Source organism: Phoxinus phoxinus (assembly GCF_949152265.1).
Source record: "Phoxinus phoxinus genome assembly, chromosome: 18".
Taxonomy (NCBI): Eukaryota; Metazoa; Chordata; class Actinopteri; order Cypriniformes; family Leuciscidae; genus Phoxinus; species Phoxinus phoxinus.
The window spans coordinates 26,505,237-26,529,626 of record NC_136893.1 but is presented as its reverse complement, the minus strand read 5'-3'; the positions used below and the strand labels follow the sequence as shown (position 1 = coordinate 26,529,626).

Genomic DNA, 24,390 nt, shown 5'->3' with positions numbered 1-24,390 from the left:
GCTACCGTGCCACTTTTATTGATTTTTTAAATAAAGCTGTTTTTAATTTTCATTGATGATTGATTATTGCAGTGTTCGGACATATTATAGATTATAGTAATATTCTTTTTTTATTATAATTTTAATTATAGGCCTATAATTCATTGTAATCAATCTAAATGTTTGTAGACAATGTTCAATGAGGAGGAGTAAGCCTCAATCTAATCTTCGCAGTCAGTTGCGGTGATGCGGCATAAAATTGTTGCGTGGCAAATTAATTATAATAGCCTATCAATTTAATAATAAAAGTAGGCCTTCTATAATAATAATAATAATAATTTAATACATACATTGGACATGCTAAATACTCTAGAAATTGATAGGTGATGCTTGTTTTGACAATATCTCTGGATACACAATATCATGGTCTATTGACACAACCCGGCATGGGGGTTTATCGCACATTTTTCACACGTGAGCAGTCAAGTCCCAGCTCGACGTTCGGACCGTATAGCATGAGCACATAAAACATGATTGAGCAATGCAACCAACCACACCTTTTGAGTAAAGTAACAGCAACGGTAATTCAGGTGAATCATAATGAATGAGTTAAGCAATCTGATCCACCAATGCTTGATTTTTTAAATATTTTTTGTACCTCTAGTTTGAAAATGCTGAAAATGTTTCAGGTCTCGAGTATCAAAATGATCATTATCTTAAGCTCCCATTTGCTAAGTTATAATGCACAATAAGACTTAAATCAACTGATTCCGTTTTTATTAGGTAAATAGAACTAAATAGGATTATACTACTCAGCAAGATTTATAAACCCTTGCATGGAAAATACATTCTAGCCAAAAGCCTTTTTGAGTTCAAATCTTAGCAATATTAAAAACTTCACAAATATCTTCATTATTGGTAACACGCAGTATTTTTCTTCTCATTCAGACAGTTTTGGAACTTAAAAAAAACACTTGAACTGTAAAAAGTGCTTGGAATTCTCTCACCTCTTGACAGCAGGCATGTTGTGTGCCCCAAAAAGACTTCTTTTGTTGGCCATACTGTAGCTTTGTCTAAAAAAGTACATGCAGCGTAGTGAGTCACAGCGTTAATCACAGTAGAATATCCTGTTGCTGAAGTACTACAACCACAGTGGCACTTCGAAGTACTTGGTTGATCCATAAAATGGTTGAATATTAACCTCAAAAGTTTAACAATTGTATTCTGTTATTCTACACATACAAAACTTTAACATACATTCTGTACTCACTGTGTCTCACATTTCAGGACTTGAAACTACCAGTAGCGTTTGAAAGCTGCTTATCGTCTCACGTTGCTTGAGAGTGGTTTGTTCTAGTTTAGTCAACAACAGAATGATCTGGAGATGGAATCTAAACTTTCCAGTTCTACAACTAGTTGCATTAATTAACATCTATCCAGGGGCTGGACATAATATAGAAAATTAAACAGCGTTTCCACCGCAGGAACTTTTACCAGGACCTAGGAACTCTGTGTGTTTCATTAACCGCAGGAACCAGGACATACAGTGCATCCAGAAAGTATTCACAGAGCTTCACTTTTTCCATAATTTGTTATGTTACTGCCTTATTCCAAAATGGATTCAATTATTTTCATCAATTCTACAAACAATACCCAATAATGACAACATGAAAGAAGTTTATTTGAAATCTTTGAAAATGTATAAAAAAAAAAAAAAAAAGGGTGTAGCCACTCCTTCGTTATCTTGGCTGTGTGCTTAGGGTCGTTGTCCTGTTGAAAGATGAACTGTCGCCCCAGTCTGAGGTCCAGAGCACTCTGGAGAAGGTTTCCATCAAGGATGTCTCTGTAGAAGTATGTTTCTGTGCTGCATTCATCTGTCCCTCGTTCCTGCCGCTGAAAAACATCCCCACAGCATGATACTGCCACCACCATGCTTCACTGTAGGGATGGTATTGGCCAGGTGAGGAGCGGTGCCTGTTTTCCTCCAGACATGAAGCTTGCCATTCAAGCCAAAGATTTTTGAACAGATTTTTGAACATTCAATCTTTTTACATCAGACCATGGAATTTTGTTTCTCATGGTCTGGGAGTCCTGCAGGTTTATTTTGGCAAACTCCAGGCTGGCTGTCATGTGCCTTTTACTGAGGAGTGGCTTCCGTCTGGCCACTCTACCATACAGGCCTGATTGGAGATGGTTGTTGGGGTGGCAGTGGCTCAATGGTTCATGTAGGTTGTCCACAAACCAGAAGGTTGGTGGTTCAATCCCAGGTTCCACCTGACCAAGTGTCGAGGTGTCCATTAGCAAGACCAGCTGTTCCGGACGAGCTGGATGGCGCCTTGCATGGCTGACACTAACGTCGGTGTGTGAATGGGTGAATGTGAGGCAATATGTAAAGTGCTTTAGTGGCCATGGGTCTGGAGCAATATAAAATATAAAAGCAATCCATTTACCATTTGTTCTTCTGGAAGGCTCTCATCTCTCCACAGAGAAACGCTGGAGCTTTGTCAGAGTGAGGTCACCTCCCTGACTAAGGCCCTTCTCCACCCAATCGCTCTGTTTGGCCGGGCGGCCAGCTCTAGGAAGAATCCTGGTGGTTCCAAACTTCTTCCATTTATGGATGATGGAGGCCACTGTAGTGATGTGACATTTGAACCGAGGCGTCGGAGCTTGTGTCGAGAAAAAATGGGCGTGCCAGATGAAGCCGCGATTCAAGGCTTGTGTTGTTAACGTGAAAATCACGTGACTCATGACAAACGAGGCCTCGGTTTGTGTGAATACGTCATCGGTTCGGTCTGAGTGTCGCTTCCAGATAAAGGGGGTTCGAAACTCGCGCCACCTTGTGGGTGTTGGCAGGAGTAGTAGAAGCATGTGTAGTAGTGTCAGAGTAAGAGCGTTAGCTCTCATTGTCATTATTGTGTCATATATGTTCTAGGGCTGTATATTATTGAATTATATCAGGTTAGAATAGTTATAGCAAATTGTTATTATTAACTATAGTAGCTATATTATAGGGAGTAGCTATATTATTAATATATTAATTAGATAGGATTATTTGGATTGGATTTTTGGATCTGGACTGGACTGCTTTTTGATTCAGATGGCCCTTTTTGATGCGTTTGCTTGTTGTTACTTTTCCTGGTAATGGAGCCAGCAAGGACGAGGAAATCCTCCCCTGTCTGGGCTCAACAGAAGCATCAGTATCCTCATTTATTCCCGCTGGCACTGGCATTTTTATGTTCCCCTGAATCCTCTGTTCCTTGTGAAAGGATATTTTCCAAGGCTTATCACAGACATCATAAGTCTGCTCAGGTCATTGGTTCAGAATTACTTAATTTGTCTGCTATATCGTTGCACAGTAGCTAGGTGTCACTAGTGAGCAATAATGAATGAAGCTTCGAGTAATGAACCTTTGGGTGAAGAAATGTGCTGCGAGGTCTCAGTGGTTCAGGAAGCCTCATTTTGCCATCACTAGGCCACTGTGCTCATTGGGACTTTCAGTGCTGCAGAAATCTTTCTGTACCCTTCCCCAGATCTGTGCCTCGATACAATTCTGTCTTACAATTCTTTGGACTTCATGGCAGTGTTTGTGCTTTGACATGCACTGTTAACTTTGGGACCTTATATAGACAGGTGTGTGCCTTTACAAATCATGTCCAATCAACTGAATTTACCACAGGGGGAATCCAATCAAGTTGTAGAAACATCTCAAGGATGATCAGTGGTAACAAGATGCACCTGAGCTCAATTTTGAGTGTCATGGTAAAGGCTGTGAATACTTATATACATGTGATCAGTCATATTCATATATATTATATATTTATTTATAATATAGATGTATTCATATCGTTAATTTTCACCGAAGTTGATATGTAATTTTTCAATAGCTAATTTTTAAACATATCCCGAATTAGGAAGTTGTTATAATGCAGCCAAAGAAAAATTATGACCAACGTGATACCACGTTACCAATATGATACCAAATAAAAGATTCAGGTAAAAGAAAATATTTAATATCACGTTCACTAGTAAGAAATAATATTAATATATCCAATTGTCCAGTGTTTACAGTAGGCTATTAGATGTTTGTTTTAAACATGAGTGTCGACACATGAAGATGACACATATTACCCAGTAAACAATTACCGTCTTTCAACGTTGAAATATGGTTGAAAATATGTCGGTCCGCCTTGGACTGGTTTACGACGTGATTTCAACTAAGTAGTTTTGGCCGGACTGTTTGACTACGTGTTTTCAACTGATCATCTAAAATGTTTTCAACTGATAATCTAAGACAGCTAGGATAAGTCTGTTATACATGCTAAAACAACAGAGAAAACAAACTACCAAACCATGTTCATTATTATCTCAAATAAATTGAAAGAGTTTTACATATTCCGTCAAAGTTATAAAAAAAATTTAAACGTTGAAAAGTCGGACAAATTTGACGTCTTTTCAATTTTCATTTTCAACCTTCAGTGGACCGTAATTAGACCGTAAAAATTACGTATATTCAACGTCTAATAGACGACTTTTTGCTGGCTGGGTAGGCTGTGTCTGTGACCTAATATGTGTGCTTTGTTGTGTTATGACCCGGCTCAAAGTCATAACATAAAGAGGACAATTCACAAGATGGGTTTAAATAGAGAAAATAAGTTTATTTAAAGCTCCAGTCCGTAACTTTTTTGGGTTAAAAATTATCAAAAATAATTTTTTGAGCAAGTACATAACCAGCCAATGTTCAAAACTATCTGCTTGCCTTAGCTCGATTCAAACCGGTAAGCTTGTAATAATGTTTTTAATTCCAGTACTGGTGGATTTCCGCGGGAAATTCGAGCATGTCTTTGTGTCAATACGTCACATCTGTACACATAAAGAAGAGTCTCGGCTAGTAGGCTATATTGCGTGAGGATGTTGGAGGTGGAGATTTGTAGCCTTTTCTCACAGCACTTGATATAATTAAACTTTTCAATTTGATGCCGGATCCAGAAATGTTCAAACGACAATCATCAGTGACAACTGGAGATTCCTCCAATGTAAAATGCCAAAGACTTTGGAGTGGCTCAATGCGAAAACAAGGATAAATATCGGAAGGTCATTTGAAAGGTGGCGTGAACTCCGTGTTTTGAAGGGGTTCAAAACGGACGCAGAGACGGCTTTTTTTCTCCTGGACAAGGGTCTTTGTTATTACGAAGTGGTTTTAATTTGCATGACATCATCGTAGTGGATGTGGACAAGCTTCAACAACTAAAGGTTTTATCAGTGTTCAAATCTGCAAATCCACCCCTATATTCTGTATTTCTGGCTGAGTGGTTTTCTGATTTACACAAATATAATTTTAAACTCAAAAACATTGTCCCTCGCCAATGTCACTGTTTATATACACTGCTGTGAGCAATGACTGCATCCATTCACTCAGTCACAGTAACAACCACATGTTCATAATTTGGTGAACTGGGCTGAGACAGCTAGGAATCTGGATCTGCGTATTCTTTGCATAGCGGTGTGTTTGGCTATCAATAAACACCCAGTCACGTTTCTGTGCAAAGCACTGTTTCATGCATAAATAACATTAGATTTAAAGCTTCAATCTAAAACAACATCACTCAGGGGACCTGTCTCTCCAAATGGTTAACAAATATTATCACTTTTTATAATGCTTAATTTGCATTTACATATTCAATATACTCCATATGTATATGTAATTTATTATAAAAATCTTTATACAAATGATATATAATTGTGTCCTGTGGCTGTGACTTTAGGAGAGTCCATGGTATTACAATATATTATATTCTGCTCTTTCATCTGCATTTTTGAAAAGACAGATTTCACACTTAAAAGGAAAAATATGAGTAGTCTTTGTCCTGTGAAAATTGATGACTGCTGTTTTTCATGTGGTGATCTAAACACCAGCTGGCTTGTCAAACTCTGAGCCTGTGTTTGTCCATGTGGCTATAAGCACTGTGAACTGATGATGCTCCAGATACTATAATGTCAAACTGTACTGTAATTTTATTCACATCAGAGAAACAGAATCATCTTTTAATTTAGGCTAAATTCCTAACATGCCTCATATTACTGAATTAAAAAAAACCAGCCCTGGTGGGCCACTGTCCTGCAGAGTTTGGCTTCATCTCTAATCAAAGACACCTGATCAGGCTAATCAAACGGAGGCACCACATTTGAATTTACTTTGCAACCATTAATAAAGTAAGTTCTATGTCATTTTCATTTATTTATTTGTTTATTTTACAGGGACAGTGCTCATTGATTAACAGTAAGATAACTGTAAATGAGCCAGAGTTAGCTCAACAAGCTAATTTTCATCTGTTGTCCCTGGCCAGTTATATGTAGTATGTATATATAGCATTAATGAAATCCAGACATTCTACATCAAGATCTTTAAGCTTGTAAAAATACCAAACAAAATCATGTGCTGATTATAGTCTGTAGTTGACACCCAAAAAAGGGTGTGTACTGAGAAACTAGGAATTTGTGGGAAGCATCATGCCTTCTTTTTTTAATGAGAGAAATAAACAGATGCACTGGTGACGTTCAGTTAAACATTCCTTAGAGTGATGTCAAATAGTATTTACAATGGCAGTATTTACAATAATGCCTAGATAGATAGATCTCTCTCTCTGTGTGTGTGTGTATGTGTGTGTGTGTGTGTTTGTGTGTGTGTGTGTGTGTGTGTGTGCGTGTGTGCGTGTGTGTGTGTGTGTGTTAATTGGCAGGTGTTGCATCTGTATATTATAGGCTGAACTCTTGATCAGTCCCACATGTGAATCTCTGTTGCTGCAACATCACCATGGCTGGGAAACTAGCAAATTGTCAATGTGCAACAATAATCAGAAACATAGTAATTATCAGAAAATGCCAGTCATCTGAGATGTTTTTTTATTGTTTTTTTTTTATATTTTTTACTGATTTTGTATAATACATTTGCTATTTAAAGATGCTGTATGGAGTTTTTCTACTAAAATGAATCCATTTTTTATTACCTGTGTGTGAAGGGGTTGTAATCTCACAATAAAATGATCCACTTGTCGGGTTTTGCTATTACCTCTGAAAGCAAGTGTTCCTATTTCTATGTGATGCTCCGGGTCGGATTTGCCGCGAAATCCAGTGCCGTGACTGAGACCTGCATGCGCTCCCGAGCGTCTCGCCTCTCGCCTCGTCTACTGACTTTGCACTCAACAGCGACGACACTGCAACTTTATGACATGGAGTCTGCTAATACTAGGAAACGACCAGCACAACACAGACTCCAACACAAACTCCACATAATAATACAAAACAAAAGAAAGCACGCGCACTCGCTTGTAAACGTATTGGTTGCAATCTGAAACATCACCGCTAGATGCCGCTGAACACTCCATACTGCACCTTTAACTGAATATGGTGGAATGTTTGATAAACGAGTAGTATATTTCTTGAGAAATATACCTGGAATCAGATGACTGAATATATGATGGGGTGTTTAAAATCAACATTTACAATATATTTAAGTCATTTAGCATATGCTGTTACCTAGAGAAACTCACAAAACTGTTTTAGCATCACTTCTTAAAGTGCTGTGATCAACAGATGGCAAGCAAACTATTTGGAACACAATCTGATAAAAAAAAAAAAGAAGTGCTTCCTGTAAACCTGAAAATGTATTTCCTCACCGTTAATTAATTATACACAAATTATTCATTAATTCATTCCAAAAAGTTTGAAGTAATAGTTAACCCAAAATGAATATTCAGTCAATATTTACTCATGCCATTACAAATACTGGTAGAACATGAAGGACATTTTTTGAAGAATGTTCACGGAGCTCTTTCCCAGTCTTTTTGTTTGTATAAAATAACAAAACATGCCTGAATTGTTTCTCCACAATCTGCTGAAGATTATAAATAACAACGTATCAGTTAATAACAACTTTCAGTCAGTACACTTTGCATTTGCACCTCACAGGAAGTGAAAGTGACATGTGAAGACCAGGTATGGTAACTCATACTCGGGATTTGGCCTCTGCATTTAAAGTTCGCGTAAACCAAAAGTTGCAAACGACTTTTCTCCAGTGTTGTGACGTATTTCCAAGTGAACGGGAATATTGAACTGAGGGCAGGGTTTTACTTTAGCGCTCCTCCTCTCCATCTCTGCTCATAGCAGACTGACGGTTTGAGGCGACCGGTTAAGCCGTCAAACCGACGTCATCAGAAAAGGAACGCCATTCCAGACCGGAAGAAACTTTTCAGACTTTGACTAAAGATTACCACGGCAAACTATTTTTGTCTTTGTATTAACTTGCACTGATTAATTGTTCACCACAAGACTAGTAATATGCACTAACAAAGTAAATAGGGTTAATTTTGATTCGACTTTAACCCATCCAAGTTAATGCTAACACATTAGGAGTAGTGAACACACACACACACAGAGAGAGAGAAGTGGGCAGTCATTGTTGCAGTGGCGCCTGAGGAGTGATTGGGGGTTAGGTGCCTCGCTCAAGCTCCTCAGTCGTTTCCTGCCGGTATTGAGAATCAAAACCGCAGCCTTCGGGTTTCCAATCTGACTCTCTCGAACCATTAGGCCACGACAAAAAGATCAGCTATTCTGTTTCCCTCCTAATGTGAGATTGTATAAAGAGATCTAGTCCCAGATGGGAAGGGAAGGTTAGGTAATCAACAAACAATGCGGAGAGTTCAGTGTCCTCGATGTTTAGAGCATTTATGGATGGATTAGACAGGATGCAATTCATTTATAAATACTTTAAAGGATAGGCTCTTCTAGCATTTTCCCACAGTCAAGATAAACAATTGGAATAGACATAAATGAAACTCTGACTAATCAAAACAATGAATTAAAAAAAAATCAGTCACATGACAAATAGACACACACACAACCACAAACATGTGTCAAATCTCTTCCTCCTCCTAAACTATCCAGCTGTGGGGTCAATCCAAGTATGTTGATGCACTTTTTGACACTGAGACTTTACCTGAATTCACCCTGAATTTGCTAAATGAGCTGCTTCTGGGATGTCAGACCATGACAGTCTTTATCAATGGTTTTGGATTAGGATCCGGATCTTACACACATACTGGCATCTCAACACAACAGGCCCACCAAAATTGTTGATATACAAAATTAAACTTCTGTTGTTTCTTTACGCTCTATGCAGCCTGCATAAAACAACTCACTGTGCAAAACACATTGTGGTCAACCAGTCATGGTCATCCCAAAAGAGAACACAAATTTAATGTAGCCTGAGTTGTATTTATTTTGCTATCCTAATTATTCATGATTATATGGCTAGTTGCCTTGCGTTATTTGCATCTCCAGCTGTCCGCAACCGTATCAGAACAAACCTGCCACCCATTTTTGGTTTGCGACCACACCAGTTGAAAACCAGTGGCCAATGACATAAGAACAACACAATGAGAAAGTGCACGTGAGCACACATAAACACAGACACTGCACAGACTCATATTCCTTTGCCTAGGGCATCATGACTGAGACCAGCCTGATCTCATGAAAATGCGTCTCTATAGTGTGAATTGTGTTTATCGTGCAATTTATATGCGAAAATTAGTTTTTACGTGCATATGGTACGCAGTTCTCGCGTTCATTTGATACGCACTTCATTAAGTGTAATACACACACACCCCACACCACTAATCCTAACCAAACGTATAATACACACGCATCCCACACCACTACTAAACCTACATGCGTATCGTTATGGGTAGGTTTCACGGATATCACGGAAAAACTCATTTTCGCATATTGCACGATAAACACAATGCGTGCTATAGAGACGCATTTAGTGTTAACGGGTTGCAGCGACAGACAAACAAACGCATGCAAATGTTAAAACACACCTAGCAAAATGAACACACAACAAGTGTCCCATTGATTTGAAAACATATTAGCTTGGATTTGTGTTGTTTGCCAATATTGTCTGTTTTCTTATTCAGATTTTTTTTAATAGCCTACCGTGTTGATCCACATGTCTTGATGGAACACCATTGTTGTCAAATTTAAGCTGAGAGTTGTACGTGTTTGCAAAAATGCTCATATATTCTCAACTGAGGTGAGAGTTATATGGAGAAACTGTGATTATGTGAAATGATACTGTGTTCTAAAATGAGCACTCATTTGGGTGTTTGTGTTTGAACTTGATAAATGGGGAGATTCTGCCAACGTTGTGTGTGTGTGTGTGTGTGTGTGTGTGTGTGTGAGAGAGAGAGAGAGAGAGAGAGAGAGAGAGAGAGAGAGAGAGAGAGAGAGAGAGAGAATATAATAAAACATTTTCTTTTCATTTTCAGAAAGAACGTGAGTTATTTCCTGTGCAAGACTTGATGCAATGTGGTTACTAAGTTTTTAAAGAGCTCACCCCAAGACTCAATGATATTCCTTGGGTCCTTCAATATAGGCCTAATGGTGAATCCCAATTCTCTGTCTTACCCCTTCCCCTTAGTTTTGCACGTTCACGTGAGAGTAATGGCTACCCCAATTCTCGTTTTGTTCGAGGGGTAGGGCTCGATTTCAAGTAAGCTCGTGAAAATGCTTGGTTTTAAGGGGTATCTACCACTTCCCCTTAGCCCTACCCCTCGAGCAAAACGAGAATTGGGATAGCCATTACTCTCACGTGAACATGCACAACTAAGGGGAAGGGGTAAGACAGAGAATTGGAATTCACCCTAAGTGCATCTAACTTTTTAAAGGTGCATTAAGCAACTTTCTGAGTTTTTGCAGAACTATGCCACCTCTGGCGGCAAGCGAAACTGCAGCCAGAGATGTGCACGCACTAGACAAAAGTTTTCTTTTTTTTATCTTACGTGGAGTTTGCGTTGGTGTTTGAAATGAACTACAAGCAGGTCTCTTACAATCCATCTTCTACGGAGAATGCCAGCGAACACACAAACCTGCCAGACATAGCTATGTGAGCGTGCCATGAACGCGCATGACGTCACGCCCAGTCTAAGATTCCGGCCCGAATCCCTCTTATTTATTTTACTTTACAGGATTATAGAGACAATCTCAGTGATCAGAGAAGGGCTCATTCAGCCCATCAAGCAATTGTTTAAGCATGTATGGGTTAGAAAACGGGTATTTTTTAACATGAAAAGTTGCTTAATGCACCTTTAAAGCTATTTATTGGCTGTTGGGTTCCTCACTCTTAATCCTCGAGGATGTGAGGTCTCATTCATGCAGCACATATAGTGTGGGACAAGTTGCATGCTGAATTTGTCTACTTAGGGCGAGGGATTTGTTGGAGACCCAAACCAGTTGTTTCTACTGGGATAGTGCAATATCAATCACGTCAATGTTTGCAAAAATGAATGTCAATAATAGTAAAAATATAATATATTCTCTTCTAACAAACTGTTATGTCAATAATGACGCAGTGCTTGAGGTCGCTGCCATCAGTGTGAATCACAAAGAACATTGTCATCGTCATTATTCCTTTAATTCATCTTCCTCTCTTTCATCACTGACAGTCATCTACACTGTGATTAAGCACACGTGTTGCTGTGTGCATCAGCTATCTCGTGGTGATCATGCTGAAGCGGATATAAAGAGAGAACATAAGTGTGCGAGACAGAGTGAAGGGTGAAGAGAGTGAGGGAAATTACAGATCTTGCTGTGTGTGTGTGTGTGTGTGTGTGTGTGTGTGTGTGTGTGTGTGTGTGTGTGTGTGTGTGTGTGTGTGTGTGTGTGTGCGTGTGTGTGCGTGTGTGTGTGTGTGTGCGTGTGTGTGTGTGTGTGTGTGTGTGTCAGTGTCAGAGTCTGCCTGGTCTTGGTTTGGGCTTTTGGGCCACGTACGCATGTTTTGTGAGTGAATCATCTGGGGGTTTATGCGGGAGGGTTCCCTTGGAGTGGCTGGGTCCCTGGATTTGTAAAACCTAAAAACCCCTGACCAAAGTCTGATTGTATGAAATACATGAATTACTCCTGAAGATGTAACAGGGATAACCATAGCGAACTTTTGGCATCTCACTGCTGTAAACAAGACACATGGATGACAACAGTTTAAGCCGCCTAATGTTAGCTATTTCTGACAAAACAAACACCAGAGATATTTTATAATTTAAAATTTGTTAGTAAACTACCGTCAACAATGTGCTGTGTTTTGTTTATGCCTATGGAGCTGGTGCTTTTAATGCAGGATTGGTGTAAGCAACTACATTACTGAATCAAGACACGTAGTTTCTGTGATTTCCTAGCACTGCATTTTTGGTGACATAAAAGATTGATGCCACTGCCTTAATAACTAGTTGTTTGATTTGGTAATGTCCACACTATGTGGATATGTGGAGACCCTTTTTATCCAAGGCAACAAATTAGGGACATTACAAGTAATTGATCATATAAGAATCAACAATACGTATAGTGCAAGTGAAAGCTAGATGATTACAGAAAGAGCCTTTAGTTAAAACAAGAGTAAGAGATGTGTCTTAAGCTGATTCTTGAAGATTGTGAAGGTGGAGCATAGAGAGTATATCTAGTGATAAAACCACTAGGCAAAGTCTTAAATTAGCTGAAGGGCAGCTATAGGTAGCTAGTGAAGTGAAACTAGGAGGGGTGTGTGATTAGCCTTGTGTGGTTCCTGGAGGACCAGATGTGCAACTATGTTCTGGATTAACTCCAAAAGCTTAATTACAACCAACCCAAGATTGCAGTAGTCCAATCTTGAAATGAAGAGCCTGGAGACAAGCTGTTTGCCTTTATGATAGTGCCCAGTCTGTAGATAGAGAAGATGAGCGGACCAAGCACTGAACCCTGAGGTACCCCGCTGGTTAGCTGATGTAGCAAATCATTTTGAACAGTGAAATCACTCATAGTAACAGTAAGATTATGTCCATCTAGCCAACACTCAATTACAATGTCTGACAGGAGGTGGATTACGTCCTCAAATGTCTTGATTTCTATTGGTAGTCACTGCATTGCTGCATATGCATAACGTTGCAATGTAACAATATTGCAATGTAACATCGTTGTAATACTGTTGTCACATAACAGAACTTGCCTGCAATGCATAGCCAACACTTACTGTAAGTCACCGTCAGTTATGTCAACTCTCATTGAAAGTGAATGACTTCGGAAACTTTGTTGTGTGAACACTTTTAAGTCATTCCTATTGTAGTCTCACATAGTGAGACTTTTGACTCAGGGCAGAAGGTCTGGACCTGTTCACTGATAATGTCTGACTAACATCTTGAGTGACCAACTATAATTATTAGCTTATTTCAATGTGACGCCTGAGGCCGGTCTATATCAGATATTGACTAATGTCTGAACAAACATGGAGACACGACTGATAGAAACAAACAGGAACATCCATTTGTTTAGATATTTTTTGTTTGTTTTAACAAAGCATGTCATAAATGTAAGGTTCAAACATTCCGTGTGTGTGTGTGTGTGTGCGTGCGTGCGTGTACGTGCGTGTGTGTGTGTGTGTGTGTGTGTGTGTGTGTGTGTACATGTGGAAGCTTCACATTTATATGACCAGATTCCTCGGTTTGACTCCTGGTGGCTTTTGTTGGAGATAATCTTCCCCGGGAACATTTGCATGGGATGGACTTCTAGTGACCTCTAACTTGAAACTGTGTGTGTAATAGAGAGAGAGAGTATTCATAGCATTTGCAAACAATCCATTTGTTTTTCTTTTGGTGTTTGCCTAGATAAAATTTGAATTGGACTGAGTTTAGTTTTTCCTGGCTGATAAACAGATATTCGTTCATTGGTGCTATTGTGCAGACTTTTATAATTGTCCTGCATAATTGACCCTTCATAAATGTACTTTTTAGTGAATAAACAGAAAATATATAATACATTTACTCAAATACACTATTGTGAAATGTAACTGCAACAAACAAATGTTGAAACAGGTGAAACTCATCTAATTACTCATAAATGGTTCAAACAAGCCAACAAACATGAGTTTGATTCATTTATAGCACAAATAGAGGTTCATAAATCATGATATCAAATGCTTTTGAGCTCTCTCTCTCAAAAAAAAAAGTTTGCATGCTCCCGTAACAGGCAAATCTCAAAAACGTGTGTGTGTGTGCGCGTGTGTGTGTGTGTGTGTGTGTGTGTGTGTGTGGCATCCCCTACATTATGGGGACCAATTTTTGTGGTCCCCATACAAGCTTATAAATCAAACAAAATGATCTTTTTTGAAAATCTAAAATAGCAGAGTTTTCTGTGATGAGTGTTAGAGAGGATGGCAGCAATGAAAGCGCACGGAAATGAAGATACTGAAATTCATATTTAATCCAAGAATCAAAACTATAAACAGGAGATTAACTCAGAGAAAACAGAAGCATTGACATTACACAATCCAGGAACAGAACTGAGGGCTTAAATGCACTGGGCAAACAAAGAAGCTGACGAGTTAATTAACAAGGGACGGGTGCGAGTGTGAATCAATGAAACACAAACTGGGTCAAAGGAAAAAGCCAAACAGAGCACAATGAAAACTAAGACATGACAGAACATAACCCTGGCAATGGGAGAGAGAGTTTGTAGGGTGCCTTTATGTCACTTTGAGTGATTTATGGCACCCATCATAAATTCCTATGCCCATAGCCCCCACCCGTGTGAGTTCCTGAGTGCGCATGCGCGGTGAGTGTGGGAAAATTCCCACGGTTGCCCCTCCCCTAAGGGCGTGAACTGTATCGTGGGCAACCCTGTATCACACGAAATACGTTCTGGGGAAACTATTTTGCAAATCGCAATTACGTTACATGCCAACATATAAGCAGTGCTATTACGTTGGTCCTTAACCTAATATAAGCAGTGCTATTACGTTGGTCCTTAACCTAATATAGCCAATCTATTGCAGTGCTATTACGTTTGTCCTGAACATAATACATCCAAAGCAGGTTTCTTTTCACACGTAGCAGCTAATGCTGTTCATTTTGTTTTAATTATTTACTCCCTTTTTTCTCATTGGGCTACAAAATATTATCTATGCCAGGGCGAGTCAAATTGCGGCACCCAGATATTTTTTATCTGGCCCTCCAACTGGTTTTTGATGTTTAAAACCGCTCGCAATCTGATATCAAAGTCCCCGCAAAGGTTTAGCGCGTTCAGCGGTGAGTTTAACAACGCACATGATCATTCATCGGTGAGTTTAACAACGCACATGATCATTCATCGGTGAGTTTAACAACGCAGAGATGAGTTTAACAACACTCAACTGCAGGTAAAACGGTATTCAGAGGTGAGTTTGACCAAAGCAACCCTCAACTGCAGGCAAAACGACATTAAAAGGTGAGTTTAACAACGCTTGCAAGTAAGCAGTTTTAGCGTTTTCGTGTTATTGGCACTGCTTTAAGAAGCTGGATAACGTATTTTTATCGGAGGTTTGATTAAAAAAAGTCAGGACAATAAGTTGTGTTTAGAAACTTTAGTTTGTTTTACAGTCTAATTGTTTAAAATCCACTCAAAAATATATAATAAACAACCAAATAAATCCATAATTAACAATACAATTTATTTCATAACTTAAAAATTGTGGCTCATCTCAATTTTTCAATAAGAAATAAAACAATTAATATAAATTATTGACTGGTTCAAATTTGGCAGCTTCAAAGCCATAGACAGTATATAAACAAAGCACCACAGACACAAAGGCACTTTTAAAAGCCACGCCCATCTTGCTACCCTGTAAGTTACTCATCAGTCTGTCTCTCTCTCTCTCTCTCTCTCTCTCTCTCTCTCTCTCTCTCTCTCTCTCTCTATATATATATATATATATATATATATATATATATATATATATATATATATATAAATGTATATAAATATAAATATATAATATTTTCAAAACTCCGATAAGAATTGATGTCATGGCAACGCGTAGTGATGCAGTTGTGGAAACACGTACATTTCCCCCTTGACATAACCCCAAAACGTCATATACTGACGGGTCTTGACCATACGTCAACATACGACGAAAAGGGTACCCCTATAACGTCAATATGAGACGCAGACATAAGCGCACCAGCAGCGCCTCCTAGCGGTACCCTAACGCATACCTAAACCCAACCATACCCGAATCGTCACATATGGACGTTAAAGGGTACCCTTTTCGTCGTATGTTGCCGTATGGTCAAGACCCGTCAGTATGTGACATTTTGGGATGAGACTGTGTTAAAATAGCATTACATTTTAGGCTAACTACTTGCATTTTCATTAAACACCTTGGATGTAAACCCAAAACCATATTAGACAATATGGATAAAAACTGTTAATTCCCTGTTTTTAAAGTGATAATAAAGAATATGTTTATTTTCATGTTAGATGTGATTTGAATAGGCTATTCTTTTAGATCTATTCATGCAACGTTTGATTACGTTCTGCAACTTTAAGATATAATTGCATCCAAATATATCATGTATTGGTTAAGCCTAAAAATATGATTAGGCCTATTATTCATCATGGGACGACATGACTACAGTCAAACCTGTATATTTCATGATACAATTTAAGTCATTCTTCATACATTTTTGATCAGCAAATAAACAGTATTTAGGACATGAATTTGCGGAGCACACATGCATCCCTGATCCAACCTTTACTGTAATTGGATCCAACTAACGTGTGTGTCAATGAGTTATTAGTGTGTGCGTGTGTGCGCACTTACTCTTCTTCGTTTGTTGATTACAATAGTCCAGACAGCCCTCCGACAAACAGCGTCCCCCGCTGTGTCTACAACCATTTTTTCTGTCACTTTTGTCACTACTAGAATGTTGTGCAGATACAGATTGTCCGAAATAAATACATGACTAAAGTAAACCCATTTAAAAACTGTATTATATTACTCAAAATCTAGACTGCAATTTTAAAAAATAGAGAAACATTATGTAATGTGTTTGACCAATTACATAATTGAAAAACCCAGATGATTTGATTCTACAAATAAATTAAAAAGTACACATAATAATGCTTCCAAATCTGACCTTTTGTTAGACATTTAGATATGACTTAACTGAAAACATTGTCCAATAGAGAATAATACAGTATACAGGCCTTTGTTCTTTTGATACTTATATTATGACCTCAACACTTATGCACAAAGATATATTTATTAGTGGCTATTGTCACGACCCGGCTCAGAGGTTGTGACAAAAAGGTAGGACGCAAAAACTTAATCAAAAGATTACCAGTTTATTTAACAAATTAAAAACAAGATGCTGGCCAAAACAAAAGGCAAAGCATAAAAGAAAAAGACACGCAGGAGAGAGAAACCCCCCCTCTCTCTCCAAGCAGGAAGCAGGAAGCTCTTATCAGGAAGATACACAGGTGTCCTCTGTTTTTGACACTTCTCTGGTGCTAATCTCAAAGGCAGGACAAAGGCTCCCAACTGTCCTTCCATTTGGTCCCACTGTTTCAAAACAAAAGAGTAAGAAATCATATGAGAAAATGCAGCAACTGTTTTAATCTGTCTTATTCACTATCCTATTTAACTTAAGTACAGTAGGGGCTACTGTTTATGTAAAGAAAGAGAAAATACTGTACTACCATTCAGCATACACAGCTTTATATACACATGACTGAGTGTCCATATTTCAATAATATAATTGACATAGACATTTTTTTACTATAGATAGGACTGCAATAATAAGAAAATGTATATTATGTCATGTAAGCCTTGTTCTAATAGCTGTCCAAGTTAACAAGTATAATGTTTCACCTATAAAAGATATGGTTAGATTCATATCGTTGCATAGTTTTGTCTTTAATAATGATCATTGTTCCCTCTGTTTGTATTCCCACACAATTCTCATGTTCAATTCCTCTCTAAGCTTTGTCTCATCAGGAACCTCACTTGGGTGCAAGATGGTCGAATCGCGTCCTCTAATTCACAATGCTTGTTCAACCCAGATGTCTCTACACCACCATTCAGAAATGTGTAATCACCCAGGAATGTTCAAGTGTTTTGATAAAAATCTATTACTTCCTTCACCAAGGTGTTAAATTGATCAGAAATGTTAGTAAAAACCTAATTATTTACGGATGAGCTAAAACACTTCATCATTAGGACACAAGTGTATTTTTTGTTGTTTTTAAATAATTCATTATAAATCTGTCATTTCCAACAGTGATAGACATTTGCAACATAGGCACTGGTAAACAATACACATTTTCATGAATTTAATGCCACCTTGGTGAATGAAGGTTTAATTTTCTCAAAGAAACACACACATTTCCTGGTGATTCCAAAGTTTTAAAGCAGAAGCTCGGTAGATCTGGTCGTTTCTTCGCTGATCTTGACTTTTGTTGTCGCATGTTTTCTCAACACTGTAGTAATAACAGCTCACTTACGGCACCCTACTCCCCTTCTCTGTAGTTCTCTACCGCTGCTCATGTGCGTTTGTTATTATCGAGCCCGTAAAGCAGTTCGTGTCTCTCGCTCGTTCTTGCTTGTTCTCGATTGTTCTCGCTTCTCACGAGACTTCCAATTTTTATTTTGCCGGGACGGTAGAGCCCAAGTTGCAAGGTTGCTTTTCTGCCTGGGAACGCTGGGGGGAGCGGGGAAAGTCACCAACTTCTCCAGAACAGGTTGTTGTTACCAAGTTCTGCTTTAAAATCTAGGGGTTATCCAAGGTTCTACATATTCAACAGTATACAACCATTATGGAATTTGGCAGGTGGCAGACTTACACATAAGGAATCCCACAAGACTGACAGCCTGATTGTGTCTGTCTACTTGTCTAGCCAGGGCAGTGTTGTACCAATTAATGCCACCCCAAGCAGACCCACCTGGCATAATTGTAATGAGCTGACCAGGATTCAAGCACTGGCCATATTGATGAGGTTGTGCTGCCAGGCAGTGACTTAAAGTGCTGCACCACATACGGGTGGTCCACAATACTGATCATACATGTTTAAATGTGTGCCAATATTATGGCAAGACAAAACACTAAACTAAAAACTACACTTTCTACCTACTCATTCTCTACTGATTTCATTCACTAATAAGTGAATTTGTACACTTTACTGTAGCCTTGGGTTAAAACTATATAGAGCAACCAAAAACTGGTCTTGAAAACATCAAAACCAATGGTTCTCAAAACCTCTCGAAGGAACCCCCAGCCATGCAATATATTAGACCAGGGGTGTCAAACCGGTCCTAAGGCCAAGTGTATGCAGGTTTTCTCTTTTCCCTTGTACCAGACTGATGGAGAAGCTCACTAATTGGTTAGGATCTCCCCTCACCTGGCAGTCTAGGTCCTAATTATGCTCTAATTGAAGGGAAAGACCAAAAACCAGCATACACTAAGGCCCTCCGTGGAACAGGTTGCCCCACCCCTGTATTAGATGTATTCCAGAGCTACAGTAGCAAACCTGAATCTACTTGGAGAGCTTGTTCAGGGGTCCCCTTGGAGAGTTTTGAGAATCACTGTTTCAGGACATAGAGTGTGTTGTAATGTTGCCTAAAATTCATACATACCAGGTCGCACACGGACACCATCGAATAAATCCCTGAAAAAGATGCATATGTTTTTTTTAATCATTCAACATTTACATTAGACTTGTTGCATTTAATCAACTGTGCAATGGATTGTCTTGTTTGTCTTCATCCTCCACACCAGGTTTCTATTCCCCTATTAGTAGTACCCCCTGTTTAATAATTCCCTTGTCCATCATTGTTTCCTGTCATTGTGACATCATGTGTCATGTTACATGCCTTCTTTGCTGCTGCTAGTGGATTCAGTATAAAGTTAAGTCTTCAGTTTAAGCCTTTGTTAATATTCCAGTGTCAGGTTGTTGGTCTCGCCCAAAATATGTTCTATTTTGTGCCTGTGTATTAAATTTAATCAACATCACAATGTATTTTTATGGATTAATGCATCTCCCTCCTGCCTACCATTTACCAACATCATCAAAATTACCCTCATCACCAATTCTGGACCACAAAACCAGTTCCACCACAATATTTCATTGCTACCGTGTGGTCTGGTACATATTTAGACCTGGCTCACCAGGTGAGTGCAATTAAAGACATAGAACAGAAACTCAGCAGGCTTTTTTATCTTTACAGTGTAGAAACAGACCACATTCCCAAAGTTGCTGGTACCAATCCCTAGAGCTGAACATAGAGACTACCATATTTTCCGGACTATACTGTATGTCGCACAAAAGTTTAAGTTGCACTTTTAATACATGAATCCATTCTCAACTGTTTTAAATGGACAATATATTTGTCTGAGCGCTATATGAATCCAGTGTCATCTACTGTACACAGACACAATGCTTTTCTTTGTTTTGAAAAGAGATTAAGTCAAAATTTTAGCATGGTAAGCTGTAGGTGGCTGCCAATCTGATATTTCTGTAGCGTGTTGCAACTTGAGCAGTAGAGTAGTCTGTAAGCAAGTTCTTAAATCCAAACCACTCTATTTTGAGGCTGGAGGCCAAGCATTGTTCAACTGGAGTCTTTGGTATGACTTTGCACTTAAACCACAAGATATTTGAGGGTTTCAGTGTGACACCTTACCTATAAACACTTCAGCAAAGATGTTTACGTTGGAGCAACCATCCAATTACTGGCTGCCAAATTAACATTTAAGGTTTTTGATCCAAACCAAATGTAATGTGAATTCACACTGTTGTATTATGATAAACGATTGGCTTGTAAACTACCTTTGCTACCTTTTTTTTTTTTTTTTACCTTACCTTAAGTGATGGTTCGGAATCAATTAATCTAGGGTTTTTTGGCACCTTGACATCGAGCCAAACAACCCCTCATCAGCTTATATCCCTTGTTATAACATTGGTCGAGTTAGCGCTATCAGCTGATTGACTAAACGCATGCGCTAATGGATCCAAACGTGCTTCGTACATTTACCCCACTAATAATGCCCAGAATCATACCAAACTTTGACAGTAGTACAAATAGGTTCTGAACTTATAAAATGAGGCATTGCAAAGTTTGTAAGTACAGCAGAAGTATATTTAAATAACACTTTCCTGATGGGTGCCTGCTAATCTCAGATGCTACCACACCAGATCCCGTGACATCACACACAGAGCACATCTCCTCCATTAGTTATAGCTCCTCGTCCGTGTATTCAGGTTCGAATATGTACGGTCGACCTTTGAAATTGATCCACACATTGTCGCATTCGATGCTCACCTCAAACTCAGCTATGCTGCTATTCGCTCGTTTCTTGCTTGTTTGTGTCTTCCGGCAATTGATGTTGTGCTCTGTGCGTGATCTCGCGGGACGTCGTGCGTTAGGAGCCATCAGGCAAGATTTATTTAAATACTTCTGGTGTTCTTACAAACTTTGCTATGCCTCGTTTTATAAGTACAAAAACTATTTGTACTACTGTCGAAGTTTGGTACGATTCTGGGCATTATTATTGGGGTAATGTATGAAGCATCCATTAGCGCATGCATTTAGTCAATCAGCTGATAGCGCTTTCTCGACCAATGTTTTAATAAGGGATATAAGCTGATGAGGGGTTGTTTGGAACGATGTCCAAAGTTACAAAAAAAACCAGGGGTTAACTAACTCCGAACCATCACTTTAAATGTCTTACTGACATTTATTATGCAAAATGTATATTTTATGAACCAAAAGCAATTGGGCTTCCAGATTTGGGGATTTTATTTAAAAAAGAACATATACTAATTGTTATTTTGCAAAGTTATATCAAAAGCATTAATCTGCACAGACCCTTTCTCTCCAGGTGATGTACTGTAACACTTGTGCTAGCTCTACCCTTTTCTCCCTGAGTGAGAGAGTTGACTGATGGATCAGGCCGTTAAATAAGTATTTCTAACGATTTAGGAACATAGACAATGTATAGGATTTTATTGTATTCACTTTTAAGAATTTGTTTAAGCCCTGCTCTGCTCGGCTCCTAGTCTGTGTTTACCACTGTCCTGTAATAAAAAAATACAACCCCCCACAAAAAGACATCTATATGAAATAGAAGAATCAATAACTTACCAGATCCCCTCTTTTTTTTAGAATCTTTGAATAAAGAAAGTTTCCGGACGATGTCCGCTCTGCACATTCCTCGCATGGCAGACCTATATGATCACAACTGACATAAGCATTACGGAAGCATTGATGTTTTGTAAGCAACATTATTGGATCACTTCAGAATGCAGTATATCAATAAGATGATAAAGGAAAAGGAAACAAGATATTATACAGATACTTCACTTTTACATGTACAGGCAATTAAAACACTATGATCACCTTGATCTCAGATCTCTGTCTCGCTTTTTGGCAAGACAAGCACAGTAAAGGGCCAAGACGTTCCAAATACTTACGTGTCTTTTGACAGCTTTTTCTCCCTTTCTTTTTTGGGACAACTTCTTTGTTTTTGGTGTCCTTGACTGCAACAAGTTATGATGGACAACAGTATTTATAGGTTATTTTCTACATTTGTTTTTCATGGTTCTAAAGTGGGTCTAAACTCAATGTGAATGAATGCCTACCGTGCTCTGCAGGCTGAACCAAATCACCACAGAATGTTGTTTGTGCCATGTCTTCACACTCGGCAACATCCATCGTGGATTCTGTCACTGCAGCATCTGGTCCAGCAGAATCCTCACACACAGTTTCATTTTCCTCCACAGATGGGTTAAGGGTGAGCACCACAGTGTCAGATTCATTTTCCTCCACACATGGGTTAAGGGTGAGCACCACAGTGTCAGATTCATTTTCCTCCACACATGGGTTAAGGGTGAGCACCACAGTGTCAGATTCATTTTCCTCCACACATGGGTTAAGGGTGAGCACCACAGTGTCAGATTCATTTTCCTCCACACATGGGTTAAGGGTGAGCACCACAGTGTCAGATTCTAAAGGACCTTATAACAAAAGAAGAGTGTCATATAATGTTCTACCCATTACATAATAACAACATTTTTCAAAGGTGGACATTACAAAGAGAGTTCACAGATACAGGCAATGTGATCATGTTTCATAAGAGCATAGTTGCAGAAAACGGATCTCCACATTAACTCTCAGAATAATTACCCTAGAGCTCTGGAAAATATTGAGACCTGCATTTTCTTTCAAGAGTAAATGGATGGTCACAAGCCATCAAACAATGCTGAGCTGGTTGAATATTTGCACCAGGAATGGCATAAAATCACCCAAGAACAATGTCAAACACTGCTGGAGAGCATTTCAAGATGCATGATAGCCAATTATTTTGAGACAATTATTACTGTATTATACAATTATGATTATTGCACCAAATATTGATTTCTGAACTCTTCCTAAGTTAACATATTAGAATTGTGTGGTTTAATAACAAATATTAACTAATTTTCTTTGCATAGTTTGAGGTCTGACAAACACTTCATGTTTTTGTTATTTTGACCAGATGATATTTTCTGCAAATACGTGATTTGAATGACAATGTAATTTTTTATTTTTTTATTTTAGATAAATGCTGTCAATAGGAATAAAACCAAAATTGTTAATTTCAACCAATTTCATACCTATCAATAGTAAAACCAGGGATACTGATGATGTTGCAGTGTTCATGTCATGGTTTCCCCTGCATGTCTGTATCTTGTTTCTATGAAATTCCATTAATGGTTTTTCTAGTGTTTCCCTGTCTTGTGTTTAGTGTAATCCGGTTATGGTTTTTCCTTTGTCTCTGTGTTTAGTTTAGTATATTGCATTCCTGGTTTTTAGTTTTTCCTGGACATGATTATCACACAGCGTTTATGGAATTCCTATGCTTCTTCAGTTCAGTTCCATTACTCACACCTGGTTTACATTATCTGTATTTATATTTAGTCTGCCCTTGTTCTTTGATTCTTTGTCAGTCATTGTTTCTGTCGAAGGCTGTTACTGTACATGTTGTGTGCTCCTCCAATTCAACTTCAAGATTTAGGATAATGTAAATGGCCAATTTTCATTTACCAGTATTATATTATTTTATTTCACTTTTAATGTTTGTTTTGTAAATCTCAAGAAGTACTGTGATGCTTGTTGAGAAATGGAATTCAGTTCAAATGTTCAAACAGTTTAGAATGATATAACTAGATGAGAGTGTTATGCATTTAGGATCTTGAGGCCTATTTGATTTTCTGCAGGGTCATTTAAGACACTGAGGGCCAGATGTACGTACATTTGCGAGCGCAACGTTATTAGCGCCTTGAAGAAGACGCAGAAAGCACTTTTATTGAGACTTTTATTGAGACCGCACCTTGCTTCATATTTACGTAGGTTGCAGGTGTTTGTGTAGTCTGCGCCTTTCTGCGCCCACTACATCGTACACTGCACCCTTTAAACGTGCAATTGAATGGGCCTCTTTCTCTCTCTATCGGTCAATCAAAACTGTGAAAAAAAGATTTAGCAATATGATCTGCTTGTTTATGAGTAGGCATCGAATTTAAATATTATACATGGCCGGAATTCCA

General features: G+C 38.6%; 2 protein-coding genes across 2 annotated transcripts in view; both read right to left on the bottom strand.

Moving 5' to 3' along the window:
• Positions 1-1,333, bottom strand: part of LOC306985694 (NACHT, LRR and PYD domains-containing protein 12-like) — an 86,346-nt gene extending 85,013 nt beyond the window's left edge. Inside the window, 2 exon segments of the mRNA XM_079588244.1 lie at positions 987-1,052; positions 1,250-1,333. Of these exon segments, the coding sequence (XP_079444370.1) occupies positions 987-1,039 (53 nt within the window). The 5' untranslated portion in view covers positions 1,040-1,052; positions 1,250-1,333.
• A 15,936-nt stretch (positions 1,334-17,269) lies between these two features.
• On the bottom strand, positions 17,270-24,186 carry LOC306986303 (uncharacterized protein; the record flags this gene model as incomplete). The annotated part of the gene is made up of 6 exons (XM_079589421.1): positions 17,270-17,374; positions 19,445-19,476; positions 21,950-22,032; positions 22,279-22,344; positions 22,447-22,821; positions 24,177-24,186. 6 exons carry the CDS (start codon positions 24,184-24,186, stop codon positions 17,329-17,331), a joined length of 612 nt encoding a protein of 203 aa, XP_079445547.1. The 3' UTR covers positions 17,270-17,328.
• Between the last annotated feature and the right edge of the window lie 204 nt (positions 24,187-24,390).